At 41.6% G+C, this 22460-nt stretch overlaps 2 protein-coding genes across 2 annotated transcripts in view; one reads left to right on the top strand and one right to left on the bottom strand.

Annotated features, from left to right (window-relative positions):
* Positions 1–221: 221 nt before the first annotated feature.
* Positions 222–22460, top strand: part of FAM199X (family with sequence similarity 199, X-linked) — a 33272-nt gene continuing 11033 nt past the window's right edge. Inside the window, exons 1-2 of the mRNA XM_061358028.1 lie at positions 222–248; positions 8827–8891. Coding sequence (XP_061214012.1) covers positions 8845–8891 — 47 coding nt within the window. The 5' untranslated portion in view covers positions 222–248; positions 8827–8844. The remainder of the gene's footprint in view (positions 249–8826; positions 8892–22460) is intronic.
* COMMD5 (COMM domain containing 5) lies at positions 5643–22408 on the bottom strand. Its single transcript, XM_061358029.1, has 7 exons — positions 22213–22408; positions 18057–18217; positions 16920–16948; positions 13682–13732; positions 9687–9782; positions 8038–8113; positions 5643–6181 (listed from the first exon to the last, which is right to left on the bottom strand). Exons 1-7 carry the CDS (start codon positions 22376–22378, stop codon positions 6080–6082), a joined length of 681 nt encoding a protein of 226 aa, XP_061214013.1. The 5' UTR covers positions 22379–22408; the 3' UTR covers positions 5643–6079.

The raw sequence follows: 22460 nt of genomic DNA, 5'->3' as shown, positions 1-22460 counted from the left end.
TAATTTAAAGGCAGTTAAATTCTGACTCTTAACACCCACCAGAGTAAGGAGGGCTAATTTTGTGATGTTTATGTGTCCATGTGTAGGCAACTTTGGGATTACACAGGACGTCAGAGTCATATCTGGAAACAGAAACCAGCCGTCAGACCCCTCAATAATTGTCTTCAAATTCTATGACAAGAAGACATTTTGCACCTGCCAGAAGTTTGGACTCTGTCCCTAGTGCAACATCCAACCATTATTCCCAGGTAAGTCCTTTAATTAGAAAAAGTTTAATAGAATAACCACTGGGTTTAGTATTTTTTTTCTGCCATAGCTTAAATCAAACAATAATCCAAAGTGTAGCTCAGCCTGCCATCAGATAATTCAAAGAAATATGGGCACCTGAAGCACTTGAGTTCCAGTTAAGCAATGCTTCAGAACAGGTAGAGTTAGAACTGGGGCTCAGAAGGATGGAATTTTCCTCACAGACTCATGCTCACTAACACAGACTTTGTTTCCCAAACTTCCATACAGGAAGAGCTCATACTGTTTGTGCTGGGTGTGTGGTAACTCAAATCCATGCACTCAGCAGAGATCCCGGGTTTGTTCAGGCCTGGCTGCTCAGTGGATGGCTCCACAAGTCAAGCTCACCAGTGCAGGCTTTCTCCTTAGGTTTATACACACAAGTTACAAGGTAACACACTACCAGTTACAACGATTAGGTTTAATCTACATGTAATATTTGCTGTGTCCTTCCTTCTAATCAGTACACATGCTCAGAGGAGAGGTCTTCATTTGGGCCAGAGTCTTTTTGACCTCTGTGGGTGTGATTTTTAGTATTTAGTATTATAAAAGTTAGTTTTATTGCCATGATAATCAAATGATCACTTGGCCAAGCTGGCAAATAACTCATCCTGTAGTACTACCAGTCCTGAATGTCCTCTTTTAATCATCTGAGCAAGACCAGGATCTAGTTTTACCCATGAATTCCTTATTGTTTCAAGAGGTTCATTTTGTCCCAGGCCCAAGATGCAATAACTATGTAACTATGGCTACCAATTGCAGGTGCACAATACAGCAAGTGATATATCGTATCACTATAAAAGAACAAAGAAAGATGTTTTTCTGCAGCTTTGAGGTCAGCAGTTGTCTCTATTGCAAAATAGCCTCAGCAACCCCTCAGTGTGTTATTTTATAACCATTGCGCTGAAAACCACTATGAGTCAAAGCCTATTCAAGCGAGGGAAAGTGACAGAACCACTGGTTACCAGTAGCAATGCGATGACAATCTCTCCATCAGGAATATGCCACCAGTATTTACATAGTTACATTGCAGACGCTTAAAGAGATAGTCACGTACAAAGGCAGGGTTTCTAGCAGCACATGAACTCAAGATAGGGAAATAGATTGTTGTGGAAAATGTGATCAGCATTTGTGCTCTGAAAGGAACTTCCACAGTTTCTATTTACAATGTATGAAGGCATCTGCAGGGCTTGCTGACAGGCTGATCGCTCCGGACTGGAATGACTCTCAAAAAAGCACTGTGAAATGTACTTCTGGGAATTCTCTTACAGCAGCAGGGACATGGCTGAAACATTTCAAGAGAAAAGGGCAGCTGTGCTTATAAACTACTCCCATGGTAGGAGCTGTGTGTTTAGGAGGGTGAACAGAGCACAGTCCTTTATCCAAAGCCAGAAAAAAGTTCAGACCTTATTATGGATGTCCTGTGGGCAACAACGCTGTGATTTCTTAGGGAGGAAACCAGCTGGCTCTGCCTCTGCTAGTTCCTGGTACGTGGTGTTTGGTAAATGTTAGTACTTTGTGGGGTGTGACAGGTACAGAGTGAGCTGTACAATCACTAATGGCAAATGTTTTTAAGCCAAGATACTGCTTTACTGTTCACTAGAAATCAGCAACTACAAAATATTTGATTCTGACATCAGGCCAGGCTCTGCAAAGATTATTTTAGCAAGAACAGCTGTGTAAGTTGAATGTACATACTCAATCTGGATATGCTGGGGTGTTTTTATATAACACATCCTGAAAGCGTGGAGTTTTCATACATTCATACATATATTCATGGATTTGGAGCAGCAGTGGGTCATGAGGTGTACTTGATTAGGAAGCAAAAAAAGAAAAAAGCAAAAAGCAGAAAAAACCCCAAAGCAACTCCCTACCTACCTGCATTGTTCATGAGATCAAGAACGATTTATCCCTCACTTAAGCAGAAGTTAAAGCTAGGAGGTGACTCACTCTGCAAAAGCACATCTCCCTTGTATGAGTTTTCTGCAAAGGGAGGTTTAATTTCTTCCTTTTAATGACAATGAGCACAATACTGATTTTCTTCCAGCAGTTAATGGCTGGCACAACAGGCAGGATGAGAGCATGACTACGCTCTTCAGCCACCTTCTGGAGCTATAATCTGCGTCAAGATTTTGAAACCACAAAACCAACCAACCAGCCTATTTCTTTCCCCTCTAGACTCACTACTCAACTAACACAACTAACGCAAGTGTGAAATTCTGACCTCCTAGTCATGCTGACAGAGCTCCTGCTCTGCTGGAAGTAGGGATGAGAAAACTCACATCGCAAATACATCCACAGATGGCTTGTTATTTTCAAGGGCTGTGCACACACTGTAATAGTCCATAGGCAAGAACAGATTTGGACTGATGGCCTGTGGAGTTGAGCCAACTGGAAAGAAAAGAAGGAGATCTGACCGGCATGTTGGGAAGCAGTGCTGACAGACGGGTAGAGAGCGGGAAGTAAACATGTGCAAGTTCTTTAGTGTTATTTTGCCACTGAGTCTCTGAATGACTTCTGGCAACTATCTTTGACTCTCCGTTTGCATTCTGCCTACAGTGACTACTCCTGCATGCACTGGGCATCTCTGCTATTATACATACATGATTAACACTGAGAAACAATCAAGTTCCAGTTCTATTTTAAATAGGTTTTCACACATTAATCTTGAAAGCAAAAGCATAATGTTCCATATACTGTAAAGGAAATGAAAGAAAAGGTGAATTGGGGAAACTTGTGTTCATACAGCACAGGTTAGAAAATAGCTAGAACTAAGACATTCACAAATATATTATCCAGTTTAGATAAATGCATGGTGCCATCAAATAGAGACAGCAACTGCATCACTGAGGTTTGTTTTTCAGGGAAAACTACCAACAGAAGATGGAAAAGGTCCTTGCTACCTGTTGGTCTGTGAACAGTGTGTAAGAGGAAAAAAAATACTTGTCCTTCCCAACTTGTCCTTCCCTTCCCCTCCTTCCTTCATAGCTGATGACTGACTGGTGATCAGCCTGACAAGAGCTCGGGACCAACACAGCCAGCATCCCATACAAGTTGTATCTTTCCCATATTGTACAGAAAGGGGGATTCACGGCCTGTCCTTGTGTAACCAAACCTAGAGTGAGCTGGGTAAAATAATTTCTGTTCAGGCATACCCAGATTCTGAGAAGGTTATTTTTGTTCTTTATTGAAATGAAAGGGCTGCAGTCAGAAATGCAGTGGAATTCAAATGCTGGAGTATTTTAATTGTGAAGTAAGACCTTCCAGTGTTGAACAAATATTTCACACATAATTCACTGTGAAATTAAGAGAAAACAATACTTTTAAGGCTCATATTTTATCAAAACTGAGGAACTGTCCACTAGCCATTACCATTAGCCATTTTGGTGGCAACTGCTATTTTACTGGAAAGCTACTCTGTCAGAAGGAAAGCCCAAATTAACTCTTTAAGTACAGAGGAATGAAAATCCCAAGTGTTTACGTACCCCTTCATGTGCATTGTAAACCTCCGGTTACAGTATACTCCTGCTTAATGTGTGGCAAGAAAAAATTGAGCCTAAAAGAGGTCCATCACCCCGTGTGGAGAATATGAGGAAAATAGTAAGGAAGCCTTTCCACTTCCGGAGAATGTGAGCAATGGCTGTTACAGGAGAATAATGGAAGGAATATATTCCATCTAGATGGCATTTATGGGTCCTTCTGAACAGTAAAAAAATACTTTGCAAATGTCTAGAGCAGTAGGTCATTTTATACCTATGCAGTGTTCAATTTGTCTGTAATGACTTCACTTGTGGTCTCAGTTGAGATTCCTTTCTAGTTTGAAACCAATAAACTTGAACATTCAGAGGGAAAAGGTTGTAACATGGAATGCAAGAATGTATGTTTTGTATCACGTCTTGTGATAATGGAATTTCAGAAATAAGATATACAAATTCACAAACTAAAACAAAAAAGAAAACATCACATTAATGCAACCTACAGTCCACTTGAAGTTACAGGAGCTAATTCCTCTTTATGTGCTTTGGTGTAACCTGAACACAGTAGTTAAGATGCAGTATGGATCAACCCTCAGACTTATTGATGAGTAGCCTACAAAGCAAATGGAACAGTTTGAAATAAAGGCTGATAGGTTTATTTGAAACTACAGGACACATTCTTGTGCAGGTTTTAAAAGCTTTCTGAACCATAGCTATTGAGCTGTCCTCGTCATACTTTTAAAAAAAGAACTTCTTTGACAGCAGCTTGCACTAATAAAATGAAGTCATTTTATACCTGCTGTGATTCTTAAAATCCAAGAGCCAATTCATCCTTTTGTACAGAAACAGCTGTGGGAGTGTAAAAGGCCTCCTAATCCATGGGTTTAATTTCAGTAGTTTTCTGCGGGCAGTAAGGGAGATAAAGACAAGTTCTACAGTCACAAAAACCAAGACTGAGCAGTAGGGGTGGTACTACTGATGTAAAACCCCTAAAAGCAGCTAGAATGAGCCAGTGCCAACAACACTCATGGCACATGGTTTCTAAACTGCTTTTGGCAGCTGGATAAATCCAATAGTTCTAGGGTCCATGGCTTGTGCTGTCACTGAGCCATTGCTCACAGCCTCTGTGTGTCTGCTGCTGGGGAAAACTTGTTCAGGCAATGACTGAGGAATGCAGCCCTTCTTGGCAAAAGTCTTAGGGACATACATGTGGTCCCATGGCATTTAAATGAGAATTAAAACATACACTTCAAGTTAAGGGACTTCTTCCAAGATCTACTAATGGGGCAAACTAACAGAATTTTTATTTCAGTTGGGAGGGACCTACATTGATCATCCAGTCCAACTGCCTGACCAACACAGGGAACTTCAGCCTATGCTTAACTGTTTCCTTGGCCTGGTGGCTTGGTATTCTCATACCCATGACTTTCCTCCCAGAGGCTGTATGCAGCCTATTCATCCCAGGGTCTGATTTGCACTATTAATGAGTATCTAGTGATCTACAAGATCACTGTCTCCTCCCATTCGCTATTATTGCAGCGCCAGAGGTTTCTGCCCAGTAATTCAGATGATTCTGTTCACATTGAACATATGGGAAATACAAAAAACAAGAAGCAGTCCTTTCCAGTTAGAAATCTATGAGATTACTGCTATTTAGCCCATTTTGATCAACCAGATAAAGACTTACATTGTACCTTTCCACTTGTTCAATTCCATGGGATTAGTTCTGGAAGCTCAACATTTTTGATCCACAGACTTCCAATTTTCTTCAAAATTAGCCTTTAAATACCTGCAGCCATAACTCAGTCAGCGAGAAGCCAGAAGCACTTTTACTTACGCAAAACTCCAGTGCACAGTTGTCACACGAGAGCACAGGGTGCGTGTTTTTTGTTGTTGTATTTTTTATTTGAGGTACTGCAAGAGCTTTCTTCTGATACACACTGACGGGGCTTCCGGTAGAAGGCTTTCAAAAATACTGAGAATGATGAATCACAATCAGAAATAAATGACTCCTACATCTATTAAGACAGTTATTTAGAAAATGTTTTGATGAATCATGCAATAATTCTCACAAAGAGCATTATGCTTTTTCATAGATTTGGTTTTGTTTTTTTCCTAAGTCTTACGAAAAGACCTTGTGCTTTTAAGGCTTGAAATGAAAACATATTTACAGCAGGCATCATAAACACCATAAATGACCATAAATGCCACTTCAAAGTTCAGAGAGGCAAAGTGGTGACGCTTCCCTGCTTTGCCATTCACCAAACACACTGAGGGTGTTTTCACATCTGTTCTGTAAACTCCCAGTTTCAAAGTGTTCAGTCCTGGATCTTCAGTATGCTCCTTTTCTCCAAGTCATTCATTTCCTTCAGTATAAGGGCAACATTGTATCTCAGTTCTTGAAACTTTGCAACTGGCACCTGAAACAGAATATTCATGTTAGAAAATATGAAACATCTTGGGAACTGTCACAAGGACATGCCTAGGGACTGGGACATGCCACAGTGCCAGCCCCATTTTCTTTTTTAGGTTTTTTTTTTAGACCTAAAGGATTTGAGGTTAGGAAAATGCAGTTAATTCAAGGAAATCATCTGGGTAAAAAAGGAGAGTGGGAAAACCCAGAAATGACATCTTCTACACTGCCTGATGTGAGAAAGGACATGCTCTAGAATGTAAACTGGTGGCTGCTGTGGTGAAGCGAGTTATGGACTGGAAGGAAAGATAGACACTTGGAAGGTTGCAGAGACTAAATAATTCTCAAGCAACAAATTCCAGATATTCTGCTTGTCTGAACTTTGCAAGAGAAAGGAATTGAGGACTTGGCAGCAACCTCAAGAGCAAAGGGCACTGCTTGTATGTGGAAGGCTGAAGGTTTTGATTAAAGTATACAAAACATTTTCAGTCATGCAGGAGACTAATGGACTTCCCTTTACCACTTCAAGCCTGAGAAGCCAAATGGATAGAAATCTGTTACCTGGTAAGACAGAGAACCACATCGGAGTGCAGGCACAGACTGGGTGACATACTAGTGCAGCACAAACACATGTGCTCATGTGAGTACCAGCAGCAGTCTAGCTAGTCCCAGCCTGCTCTGCAAAGCACTGCCTAATTTACTTCTTTGAGAACACTGAAGACACGGTTCTTTTGACAGAGTCCTTCCTAATCCTTCTGCCTACTGTAGCACAGATACCAACTGTGTGAGAGGAATCCAACATCTGATTTACATTTTCCATATGCATCAGAAATGCATCAGAAGGCATCACATCCTTTTCACTTCTGACATATATACAAGACTCAAGTCTAAACAATTAAGAACATCTACTAGTTTTCACAAGTGAAACTCGCCCTGTTGTCAAGGGTTATCCTGAAGTCCATGGCATCATTTCAGTTCCATGGAAGACCTCAGAGTGTATGGGATGCCCTGAGCTGGACTGTCCACAGCAAGGGCATTTGATCTCAATACTTTGCAATACAGCACTGAATTTGTGCCTTCCTCAATAGCTGCCTGCTTGTGAAACACTGTAAAAGTAAAATCAGTCCTCCTCTTTCAACCCACAGTGCTTGGTGCTTCCTCCAGACTACTACTAACACCTGAACTGAAGCCAAAATCTTTAGAGAGTTCAAACGTAACAGCGCCTGCTGTGCACTGAATTCCTGTACGCACCACCATGTTATTTATAGAACAAGTAGCATTCCTTTTCAAAAGTTAAAAATATGGAAGAGTTTATGCCATCTTCTGGCAAGCCTTTCTGTACAGCGTCAGGAATGCTGCCACTGTCTAACTCTGAGGAAAAAACCAAAGAGGTTTTTTTACTTTCTTTCTAGCAGCAAGAACTTTACTGAAGAATAAAACTATCTCTGCCCCAGAAGAGAATGTTACCATTTTAGAAGTGTATCATACATTATATAAACTACCCCAGTGATTTTCCTGCCCTCAAGAACCACCATCAGGTCTGAAGGTTGCAGTTGATAACAAACCCCTATTTTTTAGTCAAACCGGGTATTACACAACAGTGGTTTTTAGTAATTAATGCTCTTTAACAAATGAGTTTCCAGCAGTATGCGTGTAGGAACAAGGTATAAAATGATTTTGGGTGGCATTTTGTTATATGCAGCTACTCGGAGCATGAAGGATTCCAAAGAAAACTAGCCAATGATAATGTACTGTTTACAAAAGCTTTAACATTTAAAACAGTAAAGAACTGTTAAAAACTGTTAAAAGGATCTTCAATGATTTATTTTCTTTTTCTTTTTTAATTATGGTAATCAGACTTACTTCAAAGCGATGAGCTGTCCCATCCGAAAGCTTCAGCATCATTAGAATGGATGGTTGAAGTGCACGGGCCAGTGAACTGAAATTATTTACATGATTAGTATTACAGCAATAGACATGGGCAGTGGGATGAGTACAGCACTGTACATTAGCAAGTTGAGAGGTTCATGTAGGCTTTACATAGAACATGAGTAATTTCAATTCCAGAGACCTGTACCTGGCTGGCAACTCAGGAGCATGGGAGTCATGTCCAGTTTACCTCAGTACTGAGACTAATAGTTTAGTAACTGTGACTTTAGGAGCAATTTTAATCTTAAATAATAATTCAGTGAAACTATGGTAAGGATAAGAGCTAACCAAGCACTGCTAGTAATAATACACAGTGTTCTTATGTAGTTCACCATGTTGCATTAATCTTTCCCATCCCTTCAGTACTTTCAACTCCCATCTCGTTTAGGGAGGCTGGTGCTGGATGATAAGCAAGAAATCCTGGGGGGGTTGATTGACTAGAAAGGAAGTAAGAGGAAGGAAAATAGAAAAGGACAGTGTATTGCTCCAGTGTTTGGAAAACAAATCATAGGATTTGCCTGCAGCTTCCAAGCACTGTGCCTGAGGATGTTTATCTGTACATTTTGCTCTCTTAGAGGTACAGATTTTTTTCTGCGTAGTAGTACCTGTTTTTACAGGTATCACTATGCAGCACTGTTTACAGCACTTCATCTGAGAGTCACCTCTCTTAGTAGCTCGTGGCCATTACAACTTTCACTCAGGAGCCTTTTTTCTCACTTTCAGAAAGATCGTCCCTGACCCATGGGCGCCTCAACTACAGCAGGAAAAAGACTCTCCCTCGGATGCAGGTACTCATGTATGCAATATGAAGTCGCTCATGCTAACAGTGTATGCTACTGACAAATACTGGATCATCATCTAATTTCTTTCACCTTGGTCTGTCTTGGTTAGAACAAGACAAAGACGAGGAACAGCACAGACAACATGTTTCTGTTTCCTTCTGGCCCTAGCCAAAAAGTCATCCCTTTGCTCCTGATTTGTGAAAAAAACTAGGAGATCACTGATGAGTTCCATAACTATGGCAGCGTAAAGGTGCTGTTCTGAAGCCTCTCTTTGTAGTATGTACAGCAGACTGTACAGGTAATGAGATTTTATTTATCATGTGCAACACAGAAATGATAGTCTGCTTGAGAAGTTGTATAGATGATTTCCCTCCCCTGCTTCAGTGAGAGCTTGGCTGGCTGTGTGAGGGTCAATCTGTCTAATTTATTCCATCGTATCTGAGGACCTGTGGATGGAGTTCTATCAGCTCCATCAAGTTTCAAAATTTTGAAAGAAACTCAGACTTTGAATTAAATAGTTCGTAGCAAAAAGGTTTTAGAGATCAAAACAAATAAGAAGCTCAAAAGTAACATTAGTAGAAGATGAAGGCAGCAGCCTGTTGGCAACCTATGTTAACAGCAGCAACCTGTATATAAACTGACTTCTGCACTGTCCAGAAAATCCCCTCCATATCTTACCCTCTAATGCTGCATGCCAGTCCCTTACAGAAGGTACATTTTAATGTTATTCACATTTTTAAGCAGCACAAGAAGTTCTTGGGCAAAGTAATTTCTAGGGTCATGCAGGATTCTCTTTTATACCTTGTGGATATAGCTACGTCCACTCTCCACCTGAAGTCCTGGACACTTGGCAGCCTACTTCCTTGTATGAGAGCTGTGGCTTCGGAAGTGGGACGCCTAGAGAGTAAATCAGAAATGGGAGACTGAAAATCAAATTCATAAAACAAACAACAATCTAAAGAGAAAATAAGATCCCTCAGAACAAACCGGTCTGAAACTTGTTTCTTTCCTACATCTATCATCATTTAGAGAGGTCTCAATGAGTGGAGGTTTTGTGTATTTAGGAAAGCTGTGCCCAGATTATCCACTTTTTCTGTGCTTAACTACAGTCCATGTTAAAAAAGAGCAAGTGACTGTGTAATTCCAGTAAACTGATGTCATTCTAAAGTTCAGCAAGAGTCACTGTAATGGCTGGCATTTCTATTGTTTCAATTACATACAACTGTGCAGGTTAGAAAGGGATCTGCAAATGGATCTTTATCTTCATGCAGATCCCACAGGAACAAAGCAAGCATGGATGAAACTGGTGACTTGACCAAATAAGTAGGAATAAGGTCACTGTGCTCCTTCAGCAGAAAGCATATGGTATTAGCAAGCAGCAATGTTTAAAAATATAGAAACAGTAGAGTGCACTTGGAAGCATACTCACAAAATAATCACAGTGACTCTTGCTAAGCCAACACAATTTACAAACTCTGAAGTCCTCATGTAATGCTTACTGCCAACTCTTGCACAACCCTCAAGACTTGTGTCTAGTTTAACATGTGAGAAGCCAAGGCCTGAATTTATTACACGTATTGCAGGAACAAACAGGCTGATCCAGCTCAGTTTATTCCTGTGAGGAGATACAGTTGACAGTGGTTCAGCTTCAGATGGCTGACAATCTTTGAAATTTTAAGAGCATCTCAAGCTCAGGGTAACTTAACAAGCCAAATCTGATACACACCCATTTTTAGACATACATGCAGAAGTACCTTCATCCCATGTGTCCTGAAGTTATTTCCAGTACATTTCAAAGCTACTCCAGTACTTCCACTAAGGGCAGGATAAGAATGGTTGCATCCTTTATCCATGGTGCTAGACATCATCTAATTAGAGACTTTACATCAGAAAGGAATCCTCTGAACAAATCTAGGATTGCAGGAATGACAGTTTAACATCCCAATTCAGATTCTTGTGTGCAACTTAACTGGTGCCTTTAGAAACTTCCCAGAAGGATTAATGATTTGCTAAGGTCCACAGGACTGGCAGACTGAGATCCTCCAACACTCTTGCATTTAGCAACAGCAGTGTAAGAAAGAATTCATCCTTTTTTCCTTGGGGGGTGGTGGTGGTGGTGTGGTGCTTAGGAGGGGTGGGTGGTGTCAGAAGTGACACATTCCTTATAGTATGGAAAAGGAATGAGCAGAAAAAAACAGATTAGCTAGTTTTTACTCACTGTCAGCTACAGGATAGGAAGTAGGTTACCACAGCTGGGTGCAACCATGAGGAGCTGGAGTCTAGAATGGTCATTAGCAGGATTACACAGTAAGAACAGGCCTTTCTCTCTGTGGCAGCTGCTGCTGGAGCATTGCTTTGTTTGTGGAATGCCTAAAAATAGCCACACGGCCACTGCTTCCTTAAGGCATGCTAACTCCCATCAATGGAAGACCATCCGGTCAGTCCAGCACCAGTATTTCAGGGGAAGAAAGAGTAGAGAAAATAGGAAGATGTTTTAGTTACCAGTGGTGGGGAAGATCAGCAATGCCCAAGCAGAGATGAAGCTTCTGAATATTGTTAAGCTACAGCATTTCTGTGGCTAAACCACAAAGCTTTAGTTCTGGTCAGGACTGTACTTCAGCACCACTCCCTCAGAAAGAGTCACAGCTTTTATAGCTTAGTTTAAGCTTCTGTCAGCACCTTTCAAGCCTGGACAAGATCACAGCTGGAACAGCAAGAATCCTGTAAGGATGACAGAATGTGCATATAGTGGCCAACATACATGCAGAAATTATGCAGGCCATTAATCAAGCCATTGAGTTCTAAGAGGAAAAGCAAAATGGAGTAGAAAAGACTCAATGGATCTTATATCCAAAACCTACAGACTATAATTACATTTTGTAAACACTCTGTGCCAACAGCTGCAATGTACTGTCAGTACATAGTGCCTAGGCAGAAGTTAGAACAAGTAAAGCACCATGAATCAGAGAGAGACCATCCAAATTATATGTGGAAAGGATGATACACCTGGTGACAAGAACATTATCTGCCAAAGGATGCAACAGAAGAGCACTCGAAAATGAAAGATTAGAGAATGTGGAGCAGCAGCTGACCTAACAATTCTAAACTAAAGACAAATTCTGGATGGTTCCCTATGCACACAAGACATGCCAAGCAGGCCACTGAACAGGGAGAATGAACAAATATGTATGTGTGAAACGCTGACAAATGGCACTAGAATGCAACCTCCTGGTAGGACCTAAAGCTACACTATTAAAAGGAGAAAGCACTACATTTATTACAAACATTCAGAGAAGGGGAAGTTAGGGTTATCTTTTCCCTTAAAAAACTTTATAATTTCTGCATTTATTTTATGGTGTCAATGTGGCAAGTTTTTCTTTCCTTTTGGTCTACACAGCTTGATGGAACTGTGGAGAAACTGAAGTACAAATGTCAAATTTCCAGTACTTCAGAGCTGTTGTTTAGTGAGCAAAATCGCAGAAACAGGATAAGATGCCAGGAAAAGTATTAAAAATGGATTTTTCTGGGTTATCTAGCTTATACTGAATTTTTGATCAGATGCTAATACTTCTCTTACCATCACAATCATATATATTTACAACTCAATAAGAATATGTATGATTCAGTGTTACATTTAAGATTATAAAAGCAGATCTGTCTAGAAATCAAATCTGAGGTACTCTTCTCTGGTCTGAAAACACAGAACAAGATTACACTGGCTAATCACAGCTTTTGAAATGAGAAAAAGCTAAATTTTCCAGCATCGTGATTTTGCAGTAGAAAACAGACAATCATGCATGCTTCAAATGACATCTAAATTTATCTTCTTTCTCCACCACAAACAATATTTCCACTTTGCAACCATGAATTTTGCATTCTTGACACCTATAATTCAGACAGAAGAGCAAGAAAAAGATGAGAAGGCTGAATTTATTTTTACTCCAAGAACCTTTAGCTTTAAGCCAAGATCCTAACCAAGGAAATGAAAAATATTTTTAACTTTGGTAGCAGCATTCAGACCCTTCTGAGGCTAACTGAAATACCACGACTATGATTACTGGGATTCCATGCAGAATATCTGGAGCAGCATTGGGTTAGTGATGCTATGTGCTGAGTGACCTCAAGTTTCAAGGAGAAAAGTTCTGCATATGCAAACATTCCAAGCAATTTCTACATGTAAAATAAACTGAATATGGTTGAGCAGAGAACCACATAGAAAAAAGGAATCCCTAGAAGGGACAAAAGAGCTAAGTGGTTCAAAAAGTTCTTGATTCAGTACTTCCTCTGGAGCTACTGCTTAGAAAATGAATTACAGCTATCAGAGCACTTGATATCTCATACATGTCATCAAGTGACTCAGTGTACATAAAGATTGGACTAAATGCTGTGAAAGCTTCCATAAACCACAGTATGTAAAAGGCATATGTAGCTTGCCTCCCAATAAAGCAAGTCTTTCACTTTGCTTTAAACTGAATGATAACAATGATTAAAATGCTTAATTCTACAATGCATTTTCATCTGTAGGTACTGATGTACCTTAGAGAGCCTATAGAACATTATAAAAATAGATGGGTGATTATCACAGAAAAAACTGGAAATTGGCATGAAAGCTACTTACTGTATTTACAGCCACACATGATGGACATCGTGTCACACTGAATCAAAATAATGGGACAAGTGTTGTTCATATTGATTTAGAGAATTTTGCTGTTCCTGCAGTAGGCCTGGGACTTACATCAGCACAGCTCTGTGCAACCCTGCTGCCTGCACCATGCAAGATACTTGAAGATACCAACCTGTTTCCAAAGACTATACTGGAAAAGTCCACAATGAAATCTTCTGGTATCCTTAAAGAGAAGACCAATACAAAATAGTTAAGTTTTTTTGTAACCACAAATACATGGCCTTAGCTACCAAAACAAAAAAAAAATCTATTACAGAACACAAAAATGTGTCATTGTTTTCCATCTTCCATTGCTTAAAACTGACATAAGCACTTTGGTATTGACTCAGTCTAGGCTCTCAAAAGGACAGCCTATGTTTTTATATCAAGAACCCTAAGAGCTGTATTACATCTTCCTGTCCTACCTAGTACGACAACGGTATTTGCTTAACTTCTCTCAGTCAAGAAAAGTTTTAGTGATGGCTCTGCCAAGGCCAGCAGTTCTTTCTTTCAGAAACCCAGACCTACACATTTCACTTTCACCTGAAGTGTAATGAAAAGAAGATGGAACGAATTGCCCCCACAAAAGCAGTAACAGAGGCCCTTGTAGCTAAGATTACTTAGAAAAGGAGCATAGCTAAGATGGGGAGGACAAACACAGATTTGATGGGGACCATGAGAACTGGTCGCCTAGACTAACTTGCACCCCATCCCACCCTGTGGCTCTCCAGTACTTTACTGCTCCTCTGACACTGTTGTTGCCTCACAATCAAGCTGCTGTTGATTTTCAGTTCAATATATCAGGCTGTGAACTGCAAAGACTGCAGAGAAAACACTGTCTGTTCAGCTGTCTTTGCCACAGGGACCGTAACCTCCTACAGAGAGGCAGGTTGGACAAGTGAGAGAGCTACTGCTGTTGCCACGGTTCAATCCAGCACTCGACACACATCAGTGCCCAGAGACATTACTCACCAGTGGTTTGAGATACACAGCGGAATAGCAAAGAAAATCAAAGCAAACAGGGAAGTTATGTGTCCTAAAGGGCTTACAGTGTCTAATGATGGGAGAAAAAACAACTCATCAACTCACACAGTGGGAAGATGAAACAGCAATTACCAGCACTTTAATTCTTAATGGAAGAAGTGGGGTTAAAATACATTTTTAAATGGTGTTTGGATAAAACTGAATGCATATTAGCAAGGTAGTCATCTGAGGCAAAGCGGGAAGTGAGGAGGAGGAACTAGACAGTGCTTTTTTGGCTGCATGTGTCTGTCTGTCTTTCAGAAGAGACATGACTTTATTTCTGCAAACATTACTTATACCTCCCCTGCAAGCATATCACTTAACCCAGCTTGATGATGACCCAGTATCCTTTGTATGTAGGGGAACAGCTGGAGACAGGAGGCTGTAATATGATTGTTATGATACCTGTCACAATAGTTGCTCAACTGTAAGAGCAAGTGTTAGTAAGCAAGACACACTACTGCTACCCTTGAGCTTGCATTATTTTTGCCAGGCAATTAATGATTTTGCCAAAAATTCTGTACCTGGCTCTAACAACTTCCATGAGGCCAGTCACACACTAAGCAGATCAGACACAGAACATGGCACAGCTCGGGCCTGAGCTACAGATGGCAATCAGTTTTCAAAGGGACATTCTGAGGAAGAGACTCAAAGGGCATGGAAGATGTGGGGATGGCTCAATCCTATGTTATTTGCCTAAGCCATAACGTTATTAAACAACCTGAGGGTTGTGTGTGGAAATAGTACCCACAGTTTAGAGCGAATTTCTTCTCACTGGCTCAGCCAGTCAGGCCAAAAAATAGGGGATACAGAACGACAACCCTGTGACACCCGTAGTACTGATGTAATTAATCAGAAGTGGGCATTACTGCAGCCTCTCTCTCCACCAAAAATAGAAGCCAAGACCAGGTGCATTACCAAGAAACACAATTAAAAGACTTTATATGGGTTGTCTTTTCACTGAAGAAAACAGAATGCAGGAGAGGCAGAAAAACAGGTAACTTGGCTCAGAGCCCAACCCTTTTAAACATCAACACAACAAAAAAAGCAAAATAAGCCATTTTCCTGCCTTAAAAATGCAAAATTCCTGCCCAAACTGGGTGCCAATAATGCCAAGACACAGCTGTTCACTATGTGTGTTCTTCACGCCCATGACAAAAAGTGTGGTCAAATGACAGGGATGGAGGCCTGGGAATCTATATTTCTAGACACAGCCGGTGTAACACAGCCAGCTTAGCCAGTGACTTCTGCCACTCCTGTACACCAACTTTCTCCACGGCTCAACAGAGGAATATTTACCCAGAGAACTCGGCACAGAGCTTTTAGCACTCTTCATTATCCCTTAATCACACTGAACACAGCCTGTGCACACCTCAAAAACACCAGCTCCCACTGGGTCAAAAGCAACTCCTCAATTTCTTCCTGACCTACTTTAACCTGGGTGTGAACTCTGTGACCTGGGAGAGGAAGCAACTTGCATTTTAGCTCACAAGACAAAAGGCAGGGCAAACCCCAGCACTGAGCTGCAGGCAAAACTGTACCAACTAGCCAGGCACCTTTCATCATGGCCCCAGTTACACCTTTCACCACTTACATGTCTAAATCTGCAGCTTTAACTTGCCTGAAGTTGCTCACAAAATGAGTTACGCCTATGGCTCTGCAGAACAGAGTCTGAGGAGAAAGCCAATGTGCAGGTTAACAGACAAATAAGGATGAAAAATACAGAATTAGAAACATACTGATCTATTTCTCCTTGGTGGGAATCAGAATGCTGAGAGTTATGGGAAATGAGCATTTTAAAATGATTTAGCCTTGGTGCAGAGGTTTCTCTACAGATGAAACCAGCAACTGCTGTTATTCTCTCCTTGCTACTGAATATGGAAATAAGGGAAAATCTATAGAGATGATTATCATCTGAAGTCTAGCTTTTAGGATACGAACTTCTACTCAGAGATGCTCTGGAAAGGCCGATACCGATTCTGATGAAGTCTGTAACAATCATTATGCTTTCTGGGTAATGGGCAGGAGAGATCACTGCTGAACAAGGTGGTAGAATGTCATGAATGTTTTATCATTGGCCTTTCAAAAAAGGAAAAAAAGTAGGGCAGTTTCTTAGCTTCTGAAATGCCTTACCAAACATGTTAAAATATATTGCAGGGCAAGGTGGGGCTGGCAGAGAGAAGGTCACTCACATTTGCATAACCTACATTACAGACTAAATTAGACAAATCTCTCCAGCATGTGAAATTTACTGCTCATGCTAGGTGCTAACTCAAGTCTCACACAACACCTTCGGCTTCACATGACATTTGGTAACAAATGTATTCTGTTTGCATAAATAGGCATACCTGAGCTCCTTTAGGTCTTCCTTAAAAACCTAGAAAGACAAAGAAGGTGAGATTTTACAGGATGTAGTCTTGAAAGATCATTTTTTACCTGGTGAATTAATAGTGGTTACCTGCTTGGTACCTCCCCCCAAAAGACTTAATCTCAAGTACCAGTAGTATTGAAATGACAGGTTACATATTAAGAAGAATTTCCAGAAGCCTTCAATTGAGTAGTGAGAAACTAACTTTAAAGACCTAAATCTGCTGGAAGCCTTTATTTTTGAAAACAACATCCCTGCTATTTCCTTCATGTAGCTATCCATAACATTCTTTTTTTAGAGTAATTAATTACATACCCTTATTCTCAAATATGTTTTGCAGTAACCTGTTTAAACTATGATAACAGAAAGGAAGCGGTGAAAGATAAGCTCTGAGTACTACAAGCATATTTTCAATATGCTTCCTGTAATATGTGAGATTTTCCAGCATGCCTGGGTAAATATGAAAACAGTATCTTCAACAAGAGAACAGTGCTGTAAGCCCAGAAGTGGTTCACTCACATAAAGTAAGAAAAGAAGAAATGTAAGGTAAAGTAACATGAAAAAGAAAATAGTCATGAAGCAGGGACAGGTGTCAGAAACATGGCATCTGTACCTATATTCACACAGAACATTCATAGCAGAAGCAGGAAAACCTCCCAGTTTCCACTCCACTGTTCCAGCCATGCAACCTTCCTTCCTCTAAGGCAGAAGCATGAAGAAAGGCAGGCAGACAAATAGGAGGTATTTTAAGTGTGGACAGAATGAGCGGTCCGTGCGAGCACATGGTTATGGTAACAGCGAGCTGATGCCAAGGAAGTAACTTTGCAATAGTTTCTTTTGGGGTTTTAATTTAAGAGTGAAAACAAATATGCCCAGTGCAGGTGCTGAAGTAGAAAAAGATCTCTTTCCCAAACCTTAAATACTCTTCCAAGAAGCTCACTGTAAACCTATCTAACAAGTAAAACAATAACCTCTAGATTTAAAGTTTCTTCCAGCCACTTTAACTAGGAACATTTTTATGTGTAGCTCCCCACCCTGGCAAATAGGTTTTAGATGGTAACTCATGCCTGATGCAGCTTTTAACTTATCAGGACTCCCAAGTACTCCCAGAACTTACTTCTTGTTTGAAAGTTGATAAGGGGAGTCTCAATGCCTCTCGCAGGAGGGTATACATGCCAGAAATGAGGAAAGCAAGTTGCTCTTCTGAGAGATTAGAGCTTTCTGCAATAAGCTTGACAGATTCCTTGCAGTCTTTTCCTTCCAGCGCATTAACAGTGACTGTGAATAAGAAAGCAAAGCAAGATCCCTTTAAAAAGAGGAAGACCTGGACAATGTAAACATCAGCATAAATGTGTATGATTTTACTTGACTTACTGTACTGATATTTTTCCTGACATGAAACTGCCACTTCAGGTCTCTGTAAATACATCTGGTCACCCACCCCCATAGGTCAGTCTCACACCACTTTACCAAGAGAACTTCAGTGGATTAAATTTTTTGCATTGCAAAATGGGAGATGTTTTCATTGATAGAATTTCTTTCATTATCATGCAAAAAGAGTAAAATTATTGCTTGTAGGTACAATTCCAGCTTGAGCTTCTATTAACAAACTTGTTCACATCAGAAGTCTGCTTAAAGGTTAATGACACTTCTGATACACAGCATAGGAGAGGAATTGAGCAAACGATCCAACACTGTTCTCCCAACATTTTACGTCATTATCTTGCAATTTCAGCAGAGACTAAGGATTAAATGACAAGAAGACAAAATTAAACTTTCAAGTCTTGTAGTTTGCACAACTGCTGATAATGCAAACTTGAAAGGAAGTGACAGTTAACCCATGTTGCAGCATTATACATTAATAACCGGTGTGGGTTTATCTCAATCTTCACCATTCAATTACTCTTTCTTTTCCCATGTATGTACTGGCTTATATAAATTTCTGTTGTCACATCAGCCTCTGTCCTGCTCCCTGATCAGCCTGGAAGGGCTGCTGAGCCACAGGAAGCCTCACTGTGGGAAAAACAGATTAGTGACACAATCCCATTGCAGGATCAGGGCATTAGATTAGTCATTTACAATGAGCCATATTAGTGCTGTGAATAAAACATGAAAAGTTAAAAATGTCCACCAAGTGGTACTGAAAGCCAGCACTAAGAGATTATCTTAATACTAATGTTGGGAAATAAATAAAAAAGAGCTCTAATCGAACTGCCAGCCTTCCTCTTGGTATTAGGTGAGTTCCACTGGCTACTGTTTTCTAATTCTGCATAAACTCTCTTTGCTTTTCACATTTTTAAATGTGCACCAAATTCAGTGGCAAGTCTTGTATCATTCATGTTAAGAGATATAAGTTAGTTTAAATAAGTTTTGAATACTTTGAGTCACTTAAACTATTGTGGGGTTTAGTATGCCGTTTGCTCAGTTCAACTTGCTTTGCATCAGTAGCTAGATTTGCTGCAGCCTTAGGCTGTAAGCTGTGGACTTTCACCTAGATATGCTTTCTGTTAGTTTTCTTAGTGATCTTTCTAGAGGCTAGTATGGTGCTGTGTTTGGTCTTTAGTGTGAGAAGAACTTGATAACACACTGATGTTATAGTTGTTGCTAAGTTTAAGTTGTTGCTAAACATTTAGATAATGTTTATCGTAGGCTTTTCAAGTGCCTGTGCTCTGCTGACAAGCAGGTTCACAAGAAGCACAAAGCAGAAGATAAGGAGGCTACAACCATCAGTAGAAGCTATAACTCAGCAAGATAAGAACAGTAAACAGCCTGCCTGTATGGAGGCAGAGAAATAATCCAGTAAGGTGTTAGAAAACCTCAGACCAAAAAATTACCACTGGACTAAAAAGGCATGTGAGAAGCAGGTTGTGTCTGAAGGAGGAGGAAGTGTGCCCAAGAATGTGTGTGAGCAAGGAGTCGAAAGGAGCACCCATGTGCTCACTGGAGCTGCCTGCTGTGAAGGCACTCTGGTCCTAGCAGTTATCTTGGGTGGTGTTATATGCAACTCCTTGGATGGTGTGCAAGTGCTCAGGCAGCAGCTTCTCCCCTAACAAGTCACGTTGCTGACTGAATTTGTCTGGCACTACCTATATGGCAGATTTTGCACAAGTAGCAAGGGTGTGCAAGGTGCTAGTACTGCTAGTACCAAGCCTTCCATGCTGAGAAAGGCTCTGCTCTACGACAACAAAACTGACTTTGAGTCTGCTGGAATGGCCACATACTGATCAGCACCGAGGCCTGCCTACAACACCATGCACAGAGCAGGAAATAGATTGCTGCTTACTTACCTAGAATCATAGAATAGTTAGGGTTGGAAAGGACCTTAAGATCATCAAGTTCCAAACCCCTGCCATGGGCAGGGACACCACACACTAAACCATATCACCCAAGGCCTCGTCCAACCTGGGCAACCTATTCCAGTGCCTCACCACCCTAACAGGAAAGAATTTCCTCCTTATATCCAATCTAAACTTCCCCTGTTTAAGTTTTAACCCATTACCCCTTGTCCTATCACTGCAGTCCCTAATGAAGAGTCCATCCCCAGCATCCCTATAGGCCCCCTACTTAAACACAACTTCAAAGAGCAACAGGTCACTTACAGTTAGACAACTAAACAGCTTTAATGACAATAGTGGTCTGCTTTCTGTTGACTAACCCTAATAATTAGTTAAAAGTCCACATAATCTTTTATAATCTACTTACATTCCCCTACAATACAAGATATTTTTTACTCAGTACAGTTCAGGGAACTCAGCTGACACAACATTTCCAATAGTCAATCTGAAGTAGAAAAGAAAAAGCCCAAAATATCTCAAGAGAATCTCATTGCTGGATCATTTGCTCCTGGTAGGAAGTAAATGACACTTTAGCAGAGCCTGCAATATCACAGGCTAGATAACCCTGAGATAATGGTATATGCACTTTTTACACTGTGAACTGTGCAGGTATATGAAGCCACATCTCATTTTATGATGATTTAGCAGTATAACAGCAACAGCCTCAAGAAACTAACTTGGTGCAAATGCCAGAGCAATTCAGATGTATTGGGTAGAAATCCACGTGTTCAAAGACTACTAACACTTCACAGGACAACCTTCTGCCCTGCAAGCTGTCTATCCCCAGCCAACAAGAGCAGAAGATAACTGGAGAGCTCTGCCAGCCTCACATAACCTGGGCACTTGGATGAATCCCTTGGATGAATCATTAACCTGCCCTGCCTTCAGACGGCTCTGAAGATCTGTTTGTTCCCCCTACAGTAGGAAGCATTTATTGCACACCTAAATGTAAGCAATAATCACACTGAAATAAAACTCAGTTGGAGCTTAGGGGACAGTCAGGCTTTCTGGCACCAATGTAAGTGATTGGTCTTCGTTGTCTCTGCACTGGACAGCAAATATGGTTCAATACCTGTATTTACTTTTGTCCCAGTGCCTCTACCTATACATCTGCTTTATTACTTTCAATTACTGTAAGGAAACCCGGGATGCACTGCTTCATTTCTGGCACTGCAGCAACACGTTCAGAGGCAAACAGCTACCAGATGCCTCGAGTCCTTATTGACTCAATCCAAGGAAAAGAAAAAAGAGGCCCGAAAATAAATTATCAGAGAGAACACACATGCCAGGGCTGCAGCACTGCGCTGTCCGTGCAGCACTTGGGCTCCTTAGTGCTGTGCTTTTGTTCTACTCATCAACTCTTGGAATATCCTGCAATTATTTTGCATAAAATAATTTACTCAACCAAGTAACTCTGATTTTGGAAGTCAAAGGTGCCTTGAGAAAATCGCAACTTTCTTGCTTTACCGCAGGCAGGAGCCTCACAGAGAAAAACCTCATCAATCACTGCAGCCTCAGCTCCAGTCAGACACCTGCACTTAGAGCATCCTTCATTTCCTCCTGCACGTTTTGACAGCATCCACGGGAGCTCTGGCTTTCTCCTGACCGACACAATCCCACCGTCACTCGACCACTGGCTCTGGGGCTGAGCGGGGAGAGAAGAGTGAGCGCTCCTCGTTCTCACGGACCTTAAGGGGTTTCAGAATACACACAGGAAAACCCGTCATTAATTCAACGCTCAGCTTTAGCTTCCTGCAGGGAAAAGCACCGGGAAGCGCCGCGGGAGAGCGGCGACCCTGCCCGCGAAGACCCTCCAGCTGTCCCCGCCTTCCCCACGGAACGCGGCGCTGCCCTCCGGCTCTGACCCACACCCTGCGGCGGGGCACCGAGGGCGGCGGGATGCCCGGGGCGGGGCTGGGCAGGCCTCGCCGGCCGTACCTCTGAGGAGCCGCCGGAAGGTCTCCTTGCCCATGTCCTGCAGGACCCGAGCCATAGCCTCTACCTCGGCCGGCACCCGCGGCCCCAGGAAGCCGCCGCCGCGGCCGCCACCGCTCTCGCCGTGCCCGTGGGCCGCGGCCCTGCCCGCCGCCACCGCCGCCGCCATGGCCGCACCGTCCCGCTGGCGCCAGGGGCGTGCTGGGGGCGGGCACACGGGCTCGCCCTCCGCCGCGGCAGGGGGCGCTGTG

Source organism: Neopsephotus bourkii, unplaced genomic scaffold (assembly GCF_033783945.1).
Source record: "Neopsephotus bourkii isolate Nb327-2 ecotype Australia unplaced genomic scaffold, CSIRO-AGI_Nbou_v1 NB_936, whole genome shotgun sequence".
NCBI classification, from domain to species: Eukaryota; Metazoa; Chordata; class Aves; order Psittaciformes; family Psittacidae; genus Neopsephotus; species Neopsephotus bourkii.
The sequence above is the reverse complement of the archived record's forward strand: the minus strand, read 5'-3'. Positions and strand labels throughout refer to the sequence as shown.

Bases quoted from the DNA above. Each gene is read 5' to 3' on its own strand.
- COMMD5 (XM_061358029.1), bottom strand. From the start codon at position 22,378: ATGGCGGCGGCGGTGGCGGCGGGCAGGGCCGCGGCCCACGGGCACGGC. The intron at 18,218-22,212 runs GTACGGCCGGCG...TCTTATTCACAG, and splicing joins CTTCCGGCGGCTCCTCAGAG to TCACTGTTAATGCGCTGGAA. The intron at 8,114-9,686 runs GTATAAAAGAGA...AAATAATTTCAG, and splicing joins GACGTAGCTATATCCACAAG to TTCACTGGCCCGTGCACTTC.